This window comes from Abramis brama (genome assembly GCF_963993115.1).
Source record: "Abramis brama genome assembly, chromosome: 24".
In the NCBI taxonomy this organism is placed as follows: domain Eukaryota; kingdom Metazoa; phylum Chordata; class Actinopteri; order Cypriniformes; family Leuciscidae; genus Abramis; species Abramis brama.
The window spans coordinates 7,178,558-7,202,353 of record NC_139986.1 but is presented as its reverse complement, the minus strand read 5'-3'; the positions used below and the strand labels follow the sequence as shown (position 1 = coordinate 7,202,353).

Sequence of the window (23,796 nt, the reverse complement as noted above, 5' to 3'; positions counted from 1 at the left end):
TTACAATTTTATTTCAAATAATATAATTTGATTAATTACAGCAATGACCATGATGTGTGACTTTAAATTGAAAATGTTTTCTTCCAAAACTGTTGCTATGATACATTTACGTCAAGTATTTCTGAGCGCTTTAAGTAGATTTAACCAGCCACGGCGCTACTATTGGGCCCGGTTCGGGCCCGCCCATTTTCTACTATGGTTTTGTACGTTTCTTCATTCGGATCCATTTGCGATCCATTCCAAACAAACAACGCAGTTTACTTGTCCTTGTTACATTATTCATTAAGATAATAATTAATAAATGCACGCACAATTATCAGTGAACTTGATAAATGTTGCAGATATGTTTTACTATGCACAAACAAATGCCTTTCAACTTATGTGTGCAAAAATCAGAATAAAATGAATGTGCAGCAATTTGTACAAATAGAGAGTCTGTAGGCCTCTCTATACGTGTTGTAGCTATTAAAGGGATAGTTCACCCAAAAATGAAAATGTTGTCATCATTTACTCACCCTCATGTTGTTCCAAACCTGTATGATTTCCTTTCTTCTGCTGAACACAAAAGAAGATATTTTAAAGAAGGTTGGTAATTAAACAGTTGCTGGTCCCCATTGACTTCCATAGTATTTTTTTTTTTCCTACTATGGAAGTCAATGGGGTCCATCAGTCGTTTGGTTACCGACTTTCTTCAAAATATCTTCTTTTGTGTTCAGCAGAAGAAAGAAAGTCATACAGGTTTGGAACAACATGAGGGTGATTAAATGAGGACAGCATTTTCATTTTTGGGTGAACTATCCCTTTAAATAAGTGCATTTAGTTTCATATTTGTTAAAATATTATAATGTTATTTTTTTTTCATCTATGTTGATTATGAAAAGTGAACAGCACGAGTAAGATAGGATGCGCAATATATCGAGATACATTTTGACCACTTCATTAAGTTTTGTTTTGTAGAAAGCCTTTCTTTGAAGTGAATTTAATTTTGTATAAATTGTATCTTAATTTTAATATTATTTTTTTTATCAACCGATTGCCTGGATTTAATAAATAAGAAGAAAATATAGCAGACAATATAATCATGACATGGCAGGCGCCAATTGTAACTATTTTAATTGTATCAAACTTAGTAAACTTTCTACTTCCCACCTCTGAAGTTGTGATTATGAGATCATTGCATTCAAGTGCTTTGTTGTCGGAAATAACAGGAATCATGGTGGACACCCGTCACAAGATGAGGATGAAGACGAAGGTACAAAAGATCATTGGATTAATGAAGTGATTTTAATAATACAATAAAATCAGGAACTGACAGAAAGTGTAACAGAGCGTGCATGAAACAAAGGTTAACACACACAACACGCAAACATCAACTGAAATCTGTGGGTGCACAGGGAAGAACTTAAATACATGATGGTATTGAACTGAATGATGAGCAGATGATTTGTCAAAGATGTGATAATGATTAGGGTCCATGGTCTCTGATGAGTGGTGGGAAAATTAAACAAAGGAACGCATGTGATAAATGAAAACTAACTGAATGTACATTAAAGTGAAACTAAAGATGAATAAGTCCAGATAACCGTGACAGAATGCCCTCTCCCATTAGGCGTGACCTCGCGTCGTAGTAGCAGAGGTGAGGGAGGGATGGAGGTGGCTGAGGCAATGACACAGGGAGGACAAGAGATGAGGGTAAGATGCAATACAGACGACAAGACCTCGGCGGCGATGGTGAAGGGCGTCCAATGGCACAGACCCCGAGCCCAGAGACGACAGCCCTCAGTGGAGTTGAGGGAGGGAGGAACCAAGCTGGTATGGAGGCTGACGTCAACTGGGGGATGAACACGGAGCTGATGGATCCCAGGGTGCAGACGGAGAGCCGATGGAGGAGAGCGACATCGCTGGCACAGGAGGCTGGAGCGATGCCACGGTGAAAATCATCTGAGGAAGAACCAGACTGCCTGAGGACTGAGGTGATGCCGGTGTGATGGAGGACTGAGGTGTACCCGAAGGGAATGAGGAACTCGCTGCAGCCGTAGGGGTGGAGGAACGGAGCGTAGCAGAAGGTCCACAAGTTCATGGCGAAGGTGGAGTGACGACTGACCAAGGGGAAGCCGGTGGGACAAGGGAATCCATTGGAGCGTAAGGCAGAGGGTGTCTGGTGGAGCCGAAGGTGCCGGCAGGTTGATGGGCCAAGACGGAGCGAGACAATCTGAGGCCAGAGGCAGAGCCACTGGATGCATCCTCTCAGGCGCTGATGGTGGTTGTAGGACCTGAGGCTCGCCGTGAGTGCTTGGCATTGCAGGAGATGGTGAAGGGCTGACAACCTCTAGCAGAGGCGGGGCTGGAGGACTGGCTGAGCAGGGCAGTGACAGAGGCAGATGAAGGCTAGACTGGGTCGAAGGTAACACAACATTGTCCATGCAGATGTTTGTGCTGTCTAAAAACAGCGATGAAGGTTCAGAAGGAACAGATAAAAGTTCAAACAGTCCATGGTGCTGTCTAGGAACAGCGATGAAGAATTCTGAATGGGGTGGGATAGGGTGGGAGACGATGCCTCTGCGCTGAAGTCAATCAGCCAATCCTTAGTCATGGCGGGTGGTAGTTCTCAGCGTGCGGGGGGCTTACATGTTTCCTCCGTGGTCGATGGTGGTGAAACGGGGTCTGGGTCTGGTAGCAATCTGGACCGTGGGTAGACACTCTCCAGACACCGGAGATTTTTTTTACTTGGAAGCTCATATTTAGGATAATTCTGATTGCACGTGAAGGCAGCATTACACCATTTGCAAAAAGCCCACCTTGTTGGCAGAGGCTATTTACACTAACTCGGCCTATCATTGTCTGATTGAGCCAGACAACGTTATAAAAGAAATCACACTGCTGCCCTTGTATACCCCAATATTTAGGCACCTACTGTCGCGGAGTGAGCTGAATTTTTATTCAGCACATCTGAACAGACAAATCGCATGCGAAAATCGAACCGAATTTGTATTGGTGTGAGGAGGCCTTTAGACTGCATGGGCATCTGTGCTTTGTAATGATGTTTCTCTCAGTCGTGTTCTAAATGTTCCAGCACGTTGACAGCAGATGTGAGAAAGCTGGTGCAGACAGCTGTGAAGGGAAATAAAAATAAACATGCTGAACAGAGATGCCATCAAAGATTATTCAACGTCAGTCAACTTCTTTGAGTTCTCAACTCAAAGCTCCATTCAGCCAAACGATGAAGCCATAAACATTAAAGCCTCTTTTATCAGGCTGTACTGAATAAGTCCATTGCTAGGGATATATATGCCAACGGACCTTAAAAAGTCTTCTACATTAGCCCAAATGAATATTAACTCTTTTAATTTAATTGTACTTCAGTGGTTGTTTGTTCAGGATTAGAATACCAAGATCATTCTCCTCTAATGGTTCTCTATGGAGAGAGCCTGTTATTCATTGTTTGTGGCTGGAGATTTTGAAGTCCTTTTCTTACTTGATGAGTGGTGATGAGAGTACAAAAGCTTACTTTTCTCAGTAGACTGAAGAGGAAGACTACAGTGATAAATAGTGTATTGATGAGCTTATTGATGATTTGTTGCTTACTAGGTAAAGAAGTCAACACAGAAATAGCAAAGTCTTAATTGGCCCATGTAGACACAAATCTGCATTGGCCGTTAAGCCTTTTAGAACAAAGACATGAAGTCACAGTTCATGATTTGAATATAGTAGTCAATTAATGACTTTTCAGATTAGTAGTCTATGCTCAAAACGGAAGAATTATTGTAGCATTAATTCTACATGTGTGCAGGAAGTCTATAATTAAAGCACTAATATTTTACTTAAATGTTGAAAGAAAATCTCAGCTTCTTTACGGCTAACAATAGACTAATTTGTCTTTCTCTCTTGTGCTCTGTAATATCATATAGGGGTGTTGTGCGTGTGGACATCAGCCTGCAGGATGTGGATATTGATCAGTGCTCTGCAGATGGATGGTTTGCAGGAACACACAGGTGCAACCTCACCACAATGGAGGTGAGTCCATCTTCAAGCTCTTGCTTCAGTGACACAATTCAAAAGATTTTGCTTATTTTAAACATTCCAGGTGACCAGTCCACACTTTTAGTGGCTTGAAAATATGAGTATATAACATTAAAGGAATAGTTCATGTCACAGCCCTTGTGAAAAGAAAGTCCACTTGATTGTATTAAATGTGCACTTGCTATGTGCTTCAAATCCTAAAAGTATAATATAGACAATATAATAGTAATGACATAAAAGGCCACTTAAGTTTCAAGAGAGTACACTTTCATGACTTTATCTTAACACAAAGTAAAACGGTTTTACTTTAAAGTACTTTACTTTTAAAAAAAGCAACATTGAAGAAGTAAATGTTTTTTGATGCATTGTCTAACATAAAGAACATGTACTGTAAAAATAATAATTTTAACTGTAGTGTCATTTGATATTCAATATTTTAAATGTAATAAATTGCACCATTATCATTATATATATATATATATATATACTGTATATATATATGACAAATATACATGACATGTTTCCTTGGAAATGACATTAAAGTATATTTTAGTTTACCTAAATACTTGTCAGTACATTTAGCAGTAATTTTTTTTTTAAAGACGATGTCTTTAAGCCCTACTTAAGTGGATCAAAAAAGTGGTTGAGCTAATTGCATTTAATATAAATTTAAACTATAAAACTTTTTTGTTTTATTTATTATTTAAGATTTTTTTTTTATATTATATTATATTATATTATATTATATTATATTATATTATATTATATTATATTATATTATATCATTCAAAAATAGGGTTGTAAGTACAAGTAGTCCACACAACTTCCAAATCTTCGTATATGATATAAGATAGATTATAAACAGCTCAAAAGAGTAAAAAATAATAATGGTGTGTCAATGCAATTAATGCTAAAAGCCATTGGGCCCTGTCATATACCTGGCGCAATGCAGCGCCAGGCGCGACGCAAGTGTTTTTTGCTAGTTTCAGTCCGACTCACTTATCATTTTCACGTCCTGCGCCATGTTGTTTAAATAGCAATTGCATTTGCGCCCATTTTTGCACCCATGGGTGTGCTGGTCTGAAAACGAGGCGTGTTCAGGCCCATTGTTGATGCATTGCTATTTTGAGGCAACTGAAATAGACTCTGCCATTGACCGACAAAAACCTGGTCTAAGGTCAATGGCGCAATCTTTTTTTTTGTTATTTAAAGAGCACGTTAGTAATGTGCGCCTATAGGCGGGTCCACAACGCGCTTCCACTCTGCTCATTACACACACAGGGTATACAAACATTCCAAATATTTAAAATAAAAGGATTACAATGTGAAAGACTAATATTGTGTCCATAAAGATATGGTGGAATCTGGCTTGTCCGGTAGATGGTCTGCTTGCATGCTTTAACCTCGCGCACAAGCTCAGCTGATCCTTTTGCGCTCTGTAGAAGCGTTCAGTTTTTCCGCTTGCGAATTCCGCCATGTAAATAGCGAATCCGCCATGACGCAAGCGCAACTGGCTTTTAAAGCAAATGGGAGATGAGACTTTGGTTGGTTTATTTCATGTGACGCCCAAAACACACCCATTACTCTTTAAGAGAATAGTGACAACCCTTTTAGACCATGTGCCGTGCGCCCCAACCATTTTTACCGTCGTTAAACTAGCAAACGTGGATTCGGACATGCACTAAGTGAACTTGCACCTTGCACTTTAAACCGTTAGATAAACACTTAGATAGTTAAAATAGGCCCCACTGAATCTCTCATATCGCTGTTAATACTCTCCTAAAACAGGGATGTCCAATCCTGCTCCTAGAGGGCCACTGTCCTGCAGAGTTTATCTCCAACCCAATTAAACACAACCAAACCAGCTAATCAAGATCTTTTTATGTATGCTAGAAACTTCCAGGCAGGTGTGTTGAGGCAAGTTGGAGCTAAATTCTGCAGGACAGTGGCCCTCCAGGAGCAGGATTGGACATCCCTGTCCTAAAACATTCAGACTTGTTAGGCATTATTTGCAGACCATGTTGCTTTGTGTTTGGTGTCAGTTGCATCATAAGATACACAGGAACCAATGTTGTTTGACATCAAAACTTTGGATAAATGATGTTAGAATATTCATTTTTGGATGAACTATTCCTTTAATATCTCTGGTTCGCTGCAGAACATAAACAATTTGAACTCTCCAGGACCTCTTACGGCAGTCAAAAAATCACATCATTGCACAGCACCATGCCATCTCAAATTCTGGTTTCAGCCCTTGATTCATGGTGTTCATCCTGCTGTTATTTTGAATAACAAAAGACATTTTTTATATATATCTTTGACCTTCTGGATCAGCGGTGAATGATTTTGCTGTGTCTTAATCCTGTTAACCTGATGCTTGGAGGATTGCAGTTATAAAGAGAATAGATTTTTAAGGTCTGGCTCCTTCATAATGGATGTGATGTAATAGATTGCACAGGGTGCACTGAATAATTGAGAAAGCTCTTTGTGTGCTCGGCCTCCTGATGGACACTGCACAGTGTGCGTGTGCGAGACACAGTTGAGCGTACCACACATAGCGACACATCATCTTCACTTTATGCAATTGAATTGTGACCTCTGTCATAATAGCTTCCATCTTCCCCTCGTAGCACAGGTCTGGTGACGGTGAAGCGGACTATAAATAGAGCTCAAAACTGCATTTCAATCAGGAATTTTGTTGTAATGTGATATAGCTGCTTTGTACCAGAAGGCACAACGTATGCAAAAAAGCTGTAATACGTTCTCATTATCTCGGATGTCTGATGAAACTACAGCCAACATGCCACTGATCCTGTTTATGCCAAACCAGAGATTTCCTACAGTACTTCAAGAATATCATTAGCAAAGACTTCCGGAATGTGTAATCCGATACTGAATATGCATTTAGCCATTGTGGTTGAAGGTCTGGTTATGCATGCTAAAACATCCTACTATGTAAGACAAGCATCACTATTTTTATTGCTAATTATAGCCTTAGTGATCTGAACGAACTCTAACCTTGAGTATTAAGCTTTGATGTGTAGTTATTGTGCTACTCGCATAATAATAACAAATTAAATCATGCAGCTAATTAAGGATATTTAGGCTATTAATCTTCTAAGAAATCAGATATAGGACCCTATTTTAACGATCTAAAATGCAAGTATCAAACGCGAAACGCAAGTAACTTTGTGGGCGGATCTCGGGCGCTGTTGCTATTATACCGGCGGGATAAATGACTCTTGTGCCCGATACAAATCTAAAATGGGTTGGTCTGAAGTAGCTACATTACTCATAGGTGTGGTTTGGGCGTAACGTGAAATAAACCAATCAGAGCGTCATCTCACATTCCCTATAAAAGCAGGTGTGCTTGTTCCATGGCGGATTGCTATTATAACGGCGGATTTGCCAGACGCACGCCAGGAGCGGTTCACAGCCGAGGAGACCGACGTTCTCGTCAGGGCTGTAAAAGACAGAGAAGTGACATTGTATGGGGATGGGAGAAACCCACCCAAATTAGCTTCAGTTAAATTTAATTTGGGTAAATGTGTAAGCTAGATTTATGCCTATTTTTTCACATCTTCATAGACACCACAATGATTTCCCTTGTGTGGTAATATTTTTCTTTGTAATTATGTATGGTTTGCAAAAATGGGAACTGCTGTGTGGATGAGAGAAGCAAAGTGTATGCACGTTGTGCACATGCAACATTATGGCCAAGCATGCGCTCTTAAAATAGCATCTGAATAATGCAGAATTGTTTTCTGAAACTGCAAAATAGCACCAGGGAACGTTTGCGCCAGAACGCGCCTCCTCTTTTTGCTGAACCTCCCCCGGGAGCGCAAGTTAATTCCCTAATTTACCGACATGCGTCTGTGGAGGGAAAAGTTTGCTGTGCGTCGGGTGCAAAATAGGAATGATACATGCGTCAGTGTACAAAGTCAATTGTGCAAGATAGGGCCCATAGTTTGTTTGTCTGGTTGATGATGAAATGGGTGGAAACATCCCATAAACAGACTTGATGGTGGCCTCTTTTGACTTGAGCCAGTGAGAAACCACCCAGAGACCTCCAAGGAAAGACTCAGAACATCTCAGCATCCACCTTAGCAACCATACAGAACACCCAAGCAATCACATAACATTGTGAAACTAAAAATAAATCAGAACACGTGGCCCTAGCAACCATCACTGTAAGAACGGAACTCAGAACAACATAGCAATTGCATAGCAATGCACTGACAACCACTTAGAGCATGCTAGCAACCACATGACAAAACTCTGGAAACCTCCCAGAACACCCTGGCAACCATCTAATATGGTCCCAAAAACACTCAGAACTCAATGTTTACATGTTACATTTATGCATTTGTCAGACGCTTTTATCCCAAGCATCTTACATTGCACTCAAGGTATATGTATTTCTGTAATTCTTCCATTTCCTGGGAATCAAACCCATGACCTTGGTGTTGATAGTATCATACTCTACTGTGTGAACTATAGGAATGTAATGATTTGGCAATCTTTCTGAATACCCTAGCAACCACATAACAATGCCTAGAAACTAACAAGAACGTCTCGGTTACATATGTAACCCTTGTTCCCTGAAGGAGGGAACGGAGACGTAGTTGGACGTACCGTACTGATTGGGATCACGCTTAGGGAGCCTGTCATCTTCGAGTATTGATAAAATTAGCCAATGCACATTGGTGTGTGAGATTTGCATCTCGCACTCTGCCCCGCAGCGCGGGTATAAATACGGAAGCGGATGCACCATTTGTTTTTCGCTGAGGAGCCGAGCGGAGCGGTGGTCCAGCATTAGTGGTCTCCGTTCCCTCCTTCAGGGAACAAGGGTTACATACGTAACCGAGACGTTCCCTTTCAGTTCGGTCACGATCAACATAGTCGGACGTACCGTACTGATTGGGATCCAAATTAACAGCGCCTAGCGAAAGCCTCCTGATAATAATACATTTATTTTATATAGCGCCTTTAAAAGTTGCTTTCTCAAAGCGCTTTACAGGCAAACATAACAACAGAGAAACTACACACTTTAAATACAAAAATAAACACAAAAATGAAAATCAAGTAAAAGCAATCCTAAAATAAAATGTTTTAAGAAGAGATTTAAAAGTCACGTATTTGCTTCCCTGATGTCAGCCGGGAGAGAATTCCAAAGCTTAGAAGCATAGACAGAAAATGCTTGATCACCCCTAGAACAAAGCCGTGTCTTGGGAACAACCAAGAGACCACTCTGAGAGGAACGCAGATTACGACATGGTGTGTAAGGCATTAATAAATCAGTCAAGTACTGAGGAGCCAGATTGTGCAAAGATTTATATGCCAACATAAGGATTTTAAAATCAATACGGTACCTGACAGGTAGCCAGTGCAGAGACTCCAAGACAGGGGTGATATGATCCCTAGCCCTGACCCCAGACAATACTCTAGCAGCTGAATTTTGTAGATATTGCAGTTTGTCAATTGATGATTTAGATACCCCAGCTAGAAGATCATTACAGTAGTCAATACGTGAAAAGACAAAAGAGTTTATCAACCTCTCAGCAACTGAGAAGGACAACATAGGACGTAAACATGCTATATTTCTGAGGTGATAAAAGGATGTCTTAACTGTATTCTGCACAAAAGGCTCAAATGACAGTGTGGCATCAAATATGACACCAAGATTTTTTAATTTGCTCTGAAACTCCAAGGCAACACCATCAACAGTTTTTGAGCCATTTAAAGACAGAAAATTATTGGATGTCCAAATCTTGATCTCAGCAATACAGTTTGAAAGATGCACAACGTCCACTTGCTGACCTGGTCTTGAATGGATATAAATCGGTGTATCATCAGCGTAAAAGGGATAAGGTCGAGAGATCTTAATAATTGACCAAGTGGATAGATATACATACTACAAAGTAAAGTGTGTGATCCCCCCACATTTATTGTGGTGGAGATGGGACAGGGGTATGTCATGTCATGTCATGACCCCTTTAACAGCTGTTAAAAAAGAAAAACGACAAACAGAAATCTTCTTCGGAAAATGTAAAAATCTTGTGGCATTTTTGTTTTTTCTGTGCTGTACACCCAACCAGACAAGAGTAAACAGCATATCCGTACAGTTAGTCATACAATAAGGCCAAAATTAGACAAGACAGACAAATATCCGTCAGGGTATAAATAGTAGAAAAGCAGAAAGTGCCTAACACACACAAACATGCATGACTGAAAGACACGTTTTCTATTTGGAGATTGGTGAAATAGCCATGCTATTTTCAGCGGCACTTTGAATTGATCTTTTCCTGGTGAGTCACACACCTGCTGGTTTTGCATTGATCATACGCTGCTGTTATTGCTACTTTAAGGCACTGAACTTAACAGATGAGCCTGTGCGTTTGAACCCCCTCTGAAGTTTGATATTTAGAAATACATCCACCAGTGGAGTAATTACTTTTCCTTCCATTTATCTCTCTCTGTAGGTTGTGTTAAAGAAAAAAAGATTTAGTGTGAAATGAAATATCTGTTGAGCTCTCTTTTTTTGTGCTCGCTGTATGACAGGGATGTATGGTTTCGATAGGCTGCAGTACTAATGAGGAAACGAGGTACAGAGAAGCTCAGAGGAAGTGCCATTAAAGATAGCCATCTTTACTAACCTCACAGTATAGACTTTTATGAGTAAACTACTCTCCCTTATACAATTCTGCTCTAAAAGTAGAAGCACAGATTAAGTTTGCAAATTTATAAAGGACACATGTGGGAAGAAAATCTCATGTTTCAAAGAGGCAGGAATATGGGTGCTTTTTAAAAGTATATCAAACTACTGTAAATGAAAAATGTGATTGGTGCTTGTCCGTGCAATACTTTTCTCCACAAAAACATGAGGCATTTGTGGTGGTTGCTGTCAGCTCCTTTCTTTTTGAATGGGATAACATCAAATTCTCCAAAACTGTTTGCCAAGCTTACGATTACATTTCATATTTGAAATCACCAATGAAATCTGAAAGCAATTGTCTCCTAAATTTTGTTCTAAATGCTCAAATCATGACAGAAAACGTAATTTTTCCGGCTGGATCAAGCTAATGCACATGCGCAGTGGAAGCGCACTTCTGATGGTAGCTGCAGTGACACAATGACTTTACCAATCAGCGATTGGCTCTTATTTAGAAGGCAGGACTTATTCCGCCATATTGAGCGTTGCACTTTTCCCCATTCAAAACAATATGAGTGACGCGTCTTGTGTAATTCTATAGTCTTTGGCTTAACTATATGTTCTTACTGGATGTTACATGGTTGCTCAGGAGTTCTAGCCAGTGGTTGCTAGTATATTGCTATGCAAAAATGTCACTTTCAAACCAAGCAGTTTTCTGCATTGCAAACTAAGCATGGGGAAGTCTTTTGAAATTATGATCTCATGGATTCTTCTTGAAATTACTGGATTATAACTGCAAAAATTCACCAATGGTAAATGTGATCTCACCTTTAGTCAAGAAAGCTCAACTTCAAGTTTCTGTTGTATTCTGTAGGCTACAGTACAGTACGTTTCTTAGTTATGGTATAAGGCTACGTCTACATTAATCCGGATACATTTGAAAACTGCGTTTTCATTTCAAATTTTGTTTTTCATTTTCAAGCGTTTTCCAAAAGTTGCTCATCCACATTGAAACATCTAAAAAATCTTAAATCATTCCTAAAACATACTAAAAGTTCACAAGAGAACACAGAGAGCAGACATAATAAAGTTCTGGCACAATCATTTTATTAGCAAAATATTTCACCAATCAGTGTTAAGTCCAGGTTGCACTCAGATCACATGGTCTAAAATGCAGTTGTCATCATTTCTGCCGCAGAACAGCAATTGCGAGTAAATTTTCAGTGATCTTTGCAGGAATGCAATATGAAGACTGCACAAAGGAACATTTCTCTTTAGCAATACTATGAAAATATATAGCTGGCACAACAATGCCTGTATAACCATTGATATCAATGGGTGCAATATCCATCACGTGACTAAACATTCATCATCGTTTTCAAATACCTCAGTTTTCACAGTCCACACTACAACGCGAAAATAGTGTTTTCAAATTTACCCACTTGGGAGAGCGTTTTCAAACAGCTCCGTCTTCGTCGACTAAAACGCCGTCTCAATGTGGACGAAAGGCCAAAACGGAGAGAAAAAGATGCGTTTTAAAATGAAAATGTATTAGTGTGGACAAGGTCTAAGAGACGTTTTATTTTACGTGCAATTAAATATGATGGGTTTAACTTTTTAGAGTTTTATTTTTAATTTATTTATACAAAATAGTATAGAATTTTAAAGAGGACCTGTTTGAGCATGATAAAGGTCTGCAAAGTGACAAAGCACAAGTCCCTCCAAAGGGAGTTATTCTCTATATCAGTAAGCACTGTTTCTGAACTCCCTGAAAAGCCTCGATGGACCCTTTTCATGGAATGTGATGACACATTTCCACAGTTATCAACATTGCAAATCAAGTAAAGTTTTTAATATTTTAATCTTTTAAAAATCGAATACACTTTTATAATGTCATATTTTGTGTTAAATTACCTTGACAGTAATTGACAAAAAGGGAATTAGTGCTGTTGCGAGGCTGTTTCTTATACAACGACTAAGGGAGAGTGATGGCAAATTTGACATCTTTCTCTCTTCTGATTTTTTCTTTTGCTATTAGAGCAAATGCAAATACAAAAAATATTGGTAACACTTTATTTTGATGGTTCCTTTTGAACGTGCTGTTGACTATAAGTAACTTTGCAACTATATGTTAACTAATCAACTAATTTCATTGGAGTATAAGTTAGACTGTCTGCTTAATATCTGAAAACACTTTATTGTGATGGTCCTGGTCCTCCAACAGACACTCTACTGACTTGTAACTACTGAAGTAATTTTGCAACTACATGTCAACTTAATCTAACCCTAACCCTACCAGTCTATTAACACTCTAATGAGAGTTAGTAGACATGTAGGTGCAACATTACTTATAGTCAACAGAATGTGTTAAAGGGACCATCAAAATAAAGTGAAACCAAAATATTTGCTGTTGTCTTCCATTCACTGCTATAGAAGTTTACTCAACTATGGCCTTGTCCACAATAATGCGTTTTCGTTTTAAAATGCATCTTTTCCTCCATTTTGAGTTGATTCTGAGTTTTTGAAAATGCCATTTTCGTGTTGTTGTGTGTTGAAAACTGGGGTATTTGAAAACGATGACGTATGTTTAGTCATGTAACGCATATTGTACAGATAGATATCTATGTTTATACAGGTAATGTGTCTGTTATGTGCAATTAACTTTCAAATAGTTGCTAAAATGTTACTTTGCACACTCTTCATATCAGAGTCCTGCAAAGATGACAGAAAATTTACTCACAATTGCTTTATAGACCAAACAAATAATGGTGATTGAGTTTGACCTGGATGCTTTAGTGAATGGGGAGATATTTTGCTAAATAAAATGATCCTGTCATGAAGAATTGTATGATAACTTTAAAAATGTCTTGTTCTGTCTGTTTGATCTCAGTGAGTCTTTATGAGAGTTTGCACATTCGCGAATTTTTGCGTTTTCCGACTTTCTTTTTTTTTTTGGACAAGAAACTTTTTGAAAACTCAAAAAGCGAAATTGTTTCCGGATTAATGTAGACGTAGCCTGTGATGACTACCACTCCCGAGAACCCCAGAAATGTGAAAAGGGTCCATTGAAGTCTTGAGTTTTCTTCCAGGAATGCACAAGTCACAATATTCCTCATTCAAATAATTCCCACCCAAGGCATACGTAAAATAAAGGGGGCCCTGGTTGAATTGAGTTAGTAGAGCATTGAAACTCGTGGTTATGGTAAGAGGCATGACATTTCTGAAACAGGCTTAAAGCGGTTGACCATTCACATTACACTGGTCCAGCTGACCAATCAGAGCACATTGCGCTTTTCGGAAGGAGGGGCTTCACAGAGAACGGAACTAAACAGACCTTTACTGACAGATTGGGAAGAGAGGTGCTGAAACAATGTAAAATATGTGAAAAATAGATGTTTTTTAAACATTCACGCATGAAAACCTATTCTAGTAGACCCCAAAAACAAAATCAAGACTCTGATAAAGGGCATAATATTGCCTCTTTAATATCTCTGCTAACCTGCCTTTTTTTTTTCTTTTTTTTTTCTGCTAGTGAAAAACTGAAATCCATGTCTGTAGCACAAATGGAGAGAATGAGTTACACGACAAAGATTAATACTTTGTTTTAGGTTATTGTTCAAATCACTGGGTCTCATTCATGAAACATTCGTAAATATACGAGTAAATATGTGAGTGATTTGCGCGTAAAGAGACATTCCCGAAAATTCTTCTCCTGATTCACAAATACTTCGTAAACGTCAGATTTGATAGTGAAATGTGTGTGTGGGTTAATGAATTCCAATCACTCGTAAATGGGACGCGCGTGCACGCTCATTCTCAATTACCATAAATCCCGCCAATTAAAACCGACTGACAGCTATATATGGGCATCATATTATGACACGAAACGAAGGATTTCAACATGTCTTCTCAAAAGCGAATGCTATTGTATTATTACATGTATAATTTTGGAAGAAAAAAAAAAAAAAAGCGAATGAAGAAGAGAAATTTCTCAGATGCAGAAATTGAAGTTTTATTATCAGAAGTTCATTCAAAACGCCACATTTTATTTTCAAGCGTACATAGTGGCGTATCAGGTCCTAAAAAAAAAGGATTTTTTTAGGTAATAGGCTACATGCTTTAGGTAAAAATGCTTGGCAGCATATTACAGATGCAGTTAATGGAGTTTCATCTTTTAATCGAACAGTCCCAGAAGTGAAAAGAAAATGGTTCGACATGAAGCTTGACTGCAACACTTGTAACTTGCGGACTTGTAAAAAACAAAACAAAAAAAAAACAGCTTGAATATAAAAAAATAAAAAAAACTTGTGGACTTGTGTTCCTTTTGCAGATGCTATTACTGGCTCTCGTAATACAAGTAAAAAGAAAAACCGTATGTAATTACTATATATAATACTTTTTCAAAATGCTGTGTAAATATGTACCCGATTACGTTGAATTAAAATGCAGTTTATTAATGAGCAAAACGTTCGGATGTTAAACGTACTATTTACGCGTGGCTGGGAGCAGGTGTAGATTTCTTTCGTACCAACTAACATTTGGGAAATACGAACATTTTAATGAATCCGAAAATTTACGCCAGAACCACTTTACACACGATTTACACAAAAATTCGTTCTGCTCGTGTTTCATGAATGAGACCCAATGTGAGAAATATTAAGAGTGATGATTACCAAGCAAGCACTTTTGTTTGTTTTCCTTTCTGATTTCACTTTGTTGTTTCTTTTCCACTTGTGTCCATAGATAGAGTCAAAATTTCACAAGTTGCCTTGGCATGTTCCGACTGTCACAGTGTTCATAAAGTATCATGCCAGCTCCTGGTTCATTCATGATAAACTGATCTCCTCTTTCAATATGCTGTCATAATGTCTCTATTTATAGACTGTGTAAATGAATATGATTATAGGATGCTGATATGAAAGAATTACTGACAGTGGCATAGCGTATACTGCTCCATTTATAAAGCACCCATGAGGGAATGCTTGCTATAGACACAGAGCCATGACCAGAAAGACTCATTAATCACATTGATTTGGTCATGGCAAAACTACTGCCGCAACACTCAATATATGACAATCAGTTCTATCAAGATGTGTGGCACCAGGCCAGCAATACCATTCAATAGCTGTGCACATTTTTTTTTGGTGACTGCTTGGAGCAGTTTCCTCTTGTGTAAATGAATTAGTCTGATCGTGAGCTGTAAGTAGATTTGATTTGATGAGATTTTATGTGGCCGCAGTCCAAAAATTAATAGTAAAAAAAAATAAGGCAGTTACAAAGTGAATATGCTAATAGTTACCAAAAAGCCTCAGATAAGTGATTTATTACTGTACATTATACACTTCATGACCAAAAAAATAAAATAAAAAATAAAATACGTAAGAGTTTATGATTGTATCATTATTGCAGTGAGTATTATGTTTCTAGCATGTTATATGTTTGGCAAAAGTTCTTCTAACCCTAATTGATGAAGTGTGTAGCTTTTTATTTCTTAATCAGCCATGTAGGAAGGCACATCATGGCCAAATTCCAGGATGACAATGTCAAGATTCATCAGGCTCAAATTGTGAAAGAATGGAAGGGAGGGAGCATGAAGGAGAATTTTCACACATGAAGTGGCACCTCTGAGTCCAGACCTTAAAGTCATGAAAGTCTTTGGGATGTGCTGGAGGAGACTTTACAGAGTGCTGGACTCTTGCATTGTCCATACAAGATCTTGACCTAAAATTGATGCACCTCTTGATGGAAATAAATGTGTTGAGGTTATTTCCATTAGGGTTAGAAGAACTGTTGCCAAACATATAACATGAAACATAATCACTGCAATGATCCAATAATAGACTTTTAAGCATATACCATATTTAAATCCAAACAGCGATTTTTTTTCATCATCAACATTTTTTTTTATGGAAAATTGCAATATATCTTATAAATGATTTATCTGTGCGCAATTATTATTATTATTTTTAAATCCATGTGCCTTCGTAATCTTTCAAAATAAATGATCAAATCTAAATAACTCTTGCATGAGGGTGGAACAACCTGTCACTTACATGAGTCACTGTCACTTCACAGTAATAGCAAACACAAGCATCCAATGGTCCAATCAATTCCCGATGGACGAAATCAAGTTCTGTCCTACTTCTTTTTCTTTTTTTTTCTAGTTTAAGAAGCCATTTTACTCGGATATAGATCACAACAGAAACAGAAGAAAAGACTATTGCAACTTCCGTTTTCATGTCGACTTTAACAAAGCATCTGTTTTGGATAGTTTTGACTTTGAGTCTTTTTGAATCAACTTAACACATCTTGATTTTTCTTTTTTCCCACTCTTTCCCACTCCCTTGCAAAACAGCTCCAGATCAATCAAATTATTGGGGGAATTTATTCTAGACAATTCATTATTATTTTGTATTATTTTTGGTTGTTTGTTTTAGATTTTATTCAGGTCTGGGCTCTTACTCCAATTCCAAAATGTTCTTCTTGTTCTTTTTCTTGTTTTTTTAAAGCAGTTTCTTTATTGACTTGAATGGTTTAAAAAAGAAAATCCTACAGTCACAAGTGAGAATGTGATGTCAATATGGAACTGATAAAAAGCAATAGAAATCAGACGTTCTGTATTTCAGTTTACTTGCGAGAGCATGTGCTAAAGCTTATGGTGATGATCAGTGGAAACATGAGCGAGCGACAGTCCCTGTGCACCCTGACACAGGCACACACTGCTCACAATGAGAGCATGAGTTTTGAGCGTGACTGATCACTCGGCTGGCACACAATCCACTTTTACCCATCTGTGGGACGCACTCCCACACTACTTGCTGCATGTGCTGCCAAATAACTTCCACATGGCAAATCCTGACTTTCTTCAGCTTATCTGAAGCACATCTCACATTGTAATGAACTATAATTATGCTCAGAGCCAAAATATATATTCACTACCATTCAAAAGTATTTAAAAGTATATATTCATACACTATCATTTAAAAGTATATCTTATGCTCATTAAAGTTATTTATTATTTGATCAAAAATACAGTAAAAATAACAGTATGTGTGAAAGTGTAAGGTTGTGTTTACACCTGATATTAAGATGCGTTTTGGTCGATCGGATCACAAGTAGACGAGGGAGGCACAATACCCATATACATCTGGTAATTAATTACCAGTCGCTTTTGTCCACTTTCAACCACTTCTTCGAGGCGGGTAAATGAATGGGTTTTTTTAGTGTTGAAAATAGTAGTGCTGCTTAATATATTTGGTGGAAACAAGATTTTCAGGATTTTTTCTGTGTATAGAAAGTTCTAAAGAACAGCAGTTGTTATGTTCTAACGAACAGCAGTTATTATAAATAGTTTTTTGTAACAATTCCCCTGCTTTGGGCTCAAGGACTTTTACTTTGAAGTATATTTTCAGTTCCTATTGTTCCTAGTGTTCACTACTTGTGTTTAGTTCCTGTTTTACTTTGTTACCATAGTTACCCTTGTTAGTTTCCATAGTATGTCATTATCCACACCTGCCCCTCTTTAGCCTCTTGTTATATTATAGTTATAATAATATAACAATATTATCCTCAATATTATACAATTAGATCCTTGTCTCTCCTATTCCCTGCACAACCATAACAGAATGACCGACCCAGAAAATGGATCTAGCAGCAGTAAAGAGCCACACCGCGGAGTAATTGTGCGGTATCTGTCAAGATGGACGCTCGCTGCAGGATTTTATGGAGGTGTTTCTAAGATATAGCCATCTTTTTTATTGGGAAGAGGTAACTGTTATAATGGACTGTTTTCGAAGTGAATTGGACTACAACATCAGCCGACTGATGCCAGGGGGAGATTCCTGCTGGAACCTGGCACAGTACTTGGATCTAGCTCTCGGTTGAGTGGGTCCTCCTTCACCATGGAGGACTTAGATCGCCACTCGCACACCACTGACCTAGAACACGAACCCACTTCCACTATCACACCAGAGACTCTTCATGTCATGGCAGTCACGCCAGACTTTCCTTGTCTTTTCCTTGTCTCTGTATGTTCCCTGTCATGGCCAAGGAGGCCATCTTTGGTCTTTTTGTGCTCCGTCACACCATAGAGGCCATCTCTGGACTCTTTGTGCTATGGAGAACTCTCTGTGGCCCCTAAATGCTCTGTTAAAATCACAGAGGTCAGACCTGAACTCTCTAGGCTCTATGACTCGGCCCTGCCATGGTCTACAGCTCCGCCGACCCTGCCTTGGTGGTCTTCTCCTCTGCCTTTGTGGTCCCCTGCTCCATCGGCTCCACCTTGATGGCCCCCTGCTCTGTCGGCTCCGCCTCTGTGGTCCCGTGCTCTGTCGACTCCGCCTCTGTGGTCCCCTGCTCTGTCGACTCCGCCTTGGTGGTCCCCTGCTCCATCGGCTCCGCCTTGGTGGTCCCCTGCTCTGTCAGCTCCGCATTAGTGGTCCCTTGCTCTGTCGGCTCCGCCTTGATTGTCCCCTGCTCCATCGGCTCCGCCTTGGTGATCCCCTGCTCCGTCGTCTCCACCTTGGTGGTCCCCGCTCTGTCGTGCTCCGCCTTACTGGTCCCCTGCTTCATCGACTCCCCCTTAGTGGTCCCCTGCTCTGTCGGCTCCATAACCGTAACCTCACGGCTTGTCAGCATGCTGTGATGTTCCTTCCCATCCTCAGATCTGATAGTGACTCTGATGTAATGAGCCGCTAGAAAATGGCTAAGGATAAACATGTTTGTTTGCTCAGGGCTTCAGTCTGTTTGACTGAGCCCCACTTAGCGAGCTTCATTTCCCCCCTCTCTTCCTCATTTCACTGGCTGCGCGGCTGACTGGCTGTAATGGTGAACGACAGTGTCCTCGGCGAGTGCTCAGGCCATTCATCTTCATAGAGGAGAGAGAGACTTCATCTGCTCGACAGCACCGGCAGCAGCTGCCCCGGCCGCATTAAAATAGGTGTCAACAGAACAGCTTGTAATTGACTAATGCTGTTTCAATCTGATCCCTGCTATCTGCCTGACCACCCACAAGAAAACACTGTTTTCCTGCCCTCAAAGGGTGGGAAGTGGGATACACATCATTCCTATGATCAATAAATAGATTGTGATTTATTACGTTGTGTTACTGCCATATCTGCAAATAAACCTACCTGTTTGAGTTTTACCTCAGATCTGGTCATTGCCTCCAAGCCTGAGTGTGACAGAGGGTCAGACCAATCAAGATGAGCATAGCAGGATTTTATAATCACTCCCCCGAAGATTGTCTCCTCTACCTTTAACAAGATGGCAGTCACCTGGAAGACAATGGCTGTGTTTAAATAATGCATAAATATTGAGATCAAAAGGCTTTAAAATACTGAGAATTTATATCATCCTACAACCGAAGTAACAAGGGTGAAGTGAAGAATCAGGTATTGACATATTGGCTTTCATGTGAAATGTGTACTGTATGTGACGTGAGATCTGCTGTTAGCGTGAGTGTCAGCTGCAGGTCTGATTGTAAAAATAGCCTGATCTCCTCCATCCCCACGGGAGGCTTCCAGCACTGCAAACATCACGCCATAATCCATCCGGGGGTTCCCATGTGGCCCAGTGTAATCATGAGACACATCAAGTGAACCCTAGACTAGGTACCTGGATATTTTGAACACACTCAAGACCATGACATGATGGGGTTTTGTTATATTTCTAACATATCCTATCCTGATAAATTATGCTGAAGTATGAGAACACTTTAGTAAAGTAACACTTTACAACAAGGTTCCATTTGTTAACATTAATTAATTACATTATTTAACATGAACGAACAATACTTCTAAAGAATTTATTATCTTTGTTCATGTTAATTTCATTTGGGAAGCACTTTATTTTAAGGGTCCATAATTATGCTGTAGTTAAGTATTAACATTAACCTGAACTAACATGACAAGACTGCAGTCTTACATCATATGATATATTTCTTTGGACAGTTGGGGACAAACCAACATTTTTATAATAGATATTCCTTTATTTTGCATAAATAAAATTATTAATTTTATTAGTGAATATGTCCCAATGAAATATGTACTTGATTGGTTGTTGCTCTACATTCTGGACAATTTCTGTGCTACACACTATATTAGGCCTCATTTCAGTATTGATGAAATTAAATCTCTGTGACATATATGCTCTGACCTGATAATAATCCCGAACAATTAATTGCATTTGTCAGTGAAATACTCACCCCCTCAAAACCCAAATACAGGGTCATCAGCTGCGGCCTGATGCTGCAATTAAAGAAGACGGGCTATTTCTGCCTAATGATGTTTGTCAGATGGGCAGAGGATGTGTCTTTGTTAAAGTGTAGCCTCCAGTCGTGTCTGTGTAGCAGTGCTTACTTTAATTGGGTGTATAGAGAATGAATCTGACTATGATTTAACTGGGAAATGATTTGAAGATTAAATACATGTGGCTGGAAATTCACTTTCTTTTTTAAGCTCATGTCATCAGGTGACATTGAGGCCGAATTTTAATTAAGCCAAAACACAAGAGTTGGTCTTTAAGGAATATTCTTGGTTATTGCATGCAGTCGATTATCACAGACAATTATTTTGACTCCTCACTTTTTCTTAAAGAGGTCTTGACATTAATCAAATTTTCTTAGATCTTTTAACATATAAGAGGTCATTGTACTACAAATATAAAAAGAGCATTTGTTGAAACTAAGCTGCTGAAACGACTCATTTTTCACTTCCTCCACATTGTGATTTCACGCTGGCTTGACTTTCAACAGTAGATATACAACAACAATCTGGCACAGGACTGCAAACACAGGGAGAATAAATAGTGAGCCAACAAGGCAGGTAACGAGGGAATACAGGTGGAGCAAATGAACCAATAATCAGGTAACAAGATGGCGGGGTTAGACAATCGACAGATTGAGCACATGGCACAAGGAAACACAGATGACAAGCCATGTGCTCACACCAAACATGACAAAAACATGAACACATGGCCAGCAAACACAATCACAAGCCGTGTGCTCAAACAAACCGAGACATGAACACCCAGCTAATGAGTACATACATAAGCCGCGTGTTCACACAAAACATGACAACATGAAAGCACACAGCCAGTGAAAGACACAAGCTGCGTGCTACACAGCACAAGACAAAACATAACATGAAAGCATTCGGCTGATGTAAACACGGCCAGAGCATACTCAAAACCGCACACAACAAAAAATAGCGGGCACGAGAATGAGCGAATGCACTTGGACACAAACACTCGGAGCATGAATGTCCGAATCCCGACACAGAACCAAAATAAAGCTAGACGTGAGTGCCAAATATGAAACAAGGAACGCCCCGACAAGAAAGCGCACGGCTTGAGCACGCTCAAAACTCACACAAAAACAAGACAATACAGAAGCGTCAGGGCTCTGTCTCAAAACTAAGAAATAAACTAGACTGAAGTGACAGAACCCTGACATTGTCAGCCCCCTATTACCTAAGACTGTGTTAATCGATGCAGATTGTCTGTCGTTCTTAGTACTTTGAGTAATGATAAAGGATGGAGCAAGATTTGTTTTACAAACTTTAATGTTATATCAGTCATTCACGTTAGTGCTCAGCTAACGTATGCGCTGTTATTGATACAGTTAACGATACAGTTCCCAAATGTGAACTTCAATCAATTAGAAATATAGTGGCACATCAGTTTGCTGATTGACATACACTTGTTAATGCTGATTTAGAGGAATTTTGAGAGCTAATGTAGAGAGCTTTAGCTTCCTACCTCCGGAGTTTCTGAAACGCTCTATAGACCCCTTTTGCGCCGACGTCACAATTACGTCACAGCGTTAGCTGGAGGCAAAACAAACGGAAAACAGGAGGCGGCCAATACAAACCAGCACAGATTCGGCTACATAATAAGGAGCTTAAATTATTATTATTGTTATTAAATGTCATCTTGTTGTGTTGTTGGGTGCAAGAATCGACGGAGTAACTGTTACAGGCTCCAATTTGAAATTTTATCGTGATTATTTGTGAATCATCTATGATTGTATACATTGTTTTGATTGATTGTGATTAGACTTTTTGAAGAACCTGGTAAGAAAGTGTAATCAAATACATAGTTAAAAAATGAATATGCTGTATCTGGAATTTTTATTTCTAGAAAACATTCACATCATTAAAATTGCACCGTAATGTCACTCTTGACATTGTCATCTTCTGTCTGGCCTTGGCGCTGGCTAGGCAGAACTGCGGATCGTAGGCTACCACACAAGTCTTGTACGTGACCATTTAGTACAGTTATAGGCATCTAAATATGTATATGCCCTCAGTTTCTCTTTACCCTCGGTTTCTCTATCGGGTAGGTGTAGAAGTCAGGCCACTCAACCGGAGGTAGCGTTGACGTTAGATCGTCCATCCATTGACTGAGCGTGTTCGGGTCAGCCAATCTGGGATGTCCGTTAAAATTAACTTTTGCAAATAACAATCGCGGTCCTGGACAGTGAGTGACCTTGCACATTAAGATCAAATCGGATTTTCTCCAGTCATTGTTAACAAACAAGCTAACAAAACTTGCGCACTAACGTTAGTGAAGCAGCCAGAGGGATCGTTCTGCCTCCACCTAAGCCCCGCCCACAAAAAAAAGTCACCATGTTTACCAACTGAAAAGGGGTCTATAAGCGGTAGACCAATTACATCAGACTGGGCCATTTGACCAATCAGAGCAGAACAGGCTCGCAGAAAGGAGGGATTTAGAGATCTTCGATCTTCGGATTTAGTCATTTTAGAGTCGATTTAGAGTATTTGAGAAATGAGGTGATGTACAATGTACACTCACCTAAAGGATTATTAGGAACACCTGTTCAATTTCTCATTAATGGAATTATCTAATCAACCAATCACATGGCAGTTGCTTCAATGCATTTAGGGGTGTGGTCCTGGTCAAGACAATCTCTTGAACTCCAAACTGAATGTCAGAATGGGAAAGAAAGGTGATTTAAGCAATTTTGAGCGTGGCATGGTTGTTGTTGCCAGACGGGCTGGTCTGAGTATTTCACAATCTGCTCAGTTACTGGGATTTTCACGCACAACCATTTCTAGGGTTTACAAAGAATGATGTGAAAAGGGAAAAACATCCAGTATGCGGCA

At 39.3% G+C, this 23,796-nt stretch overlaps 1 protein-coding gene across 2 annotated transcripts in view; it reads left to right on the top strand.

Annotated features, from left to right (window-relative positions):
- The window catches only part of gpr158a (G protein-coupled receptor 158a), a 106,304-nt gene that overhangs the window by 12,557 nt on the left and 69,951 nt on the right, over window positions 1-23,796 (top strand). For both annotated transcript variants that reach the window (XM_084103577.1, XM_084103576.1), the window contains exon 2: window positions 3,909-4,014. In XM_084103577.1, coding sequence (XP_083959703.1) covers window positions 3,909-4,014 — 106 coding nt within the window. The remainder of the gene's footprint in view (window positions 1-3,908; window positions 4,015-23,796) is intronic.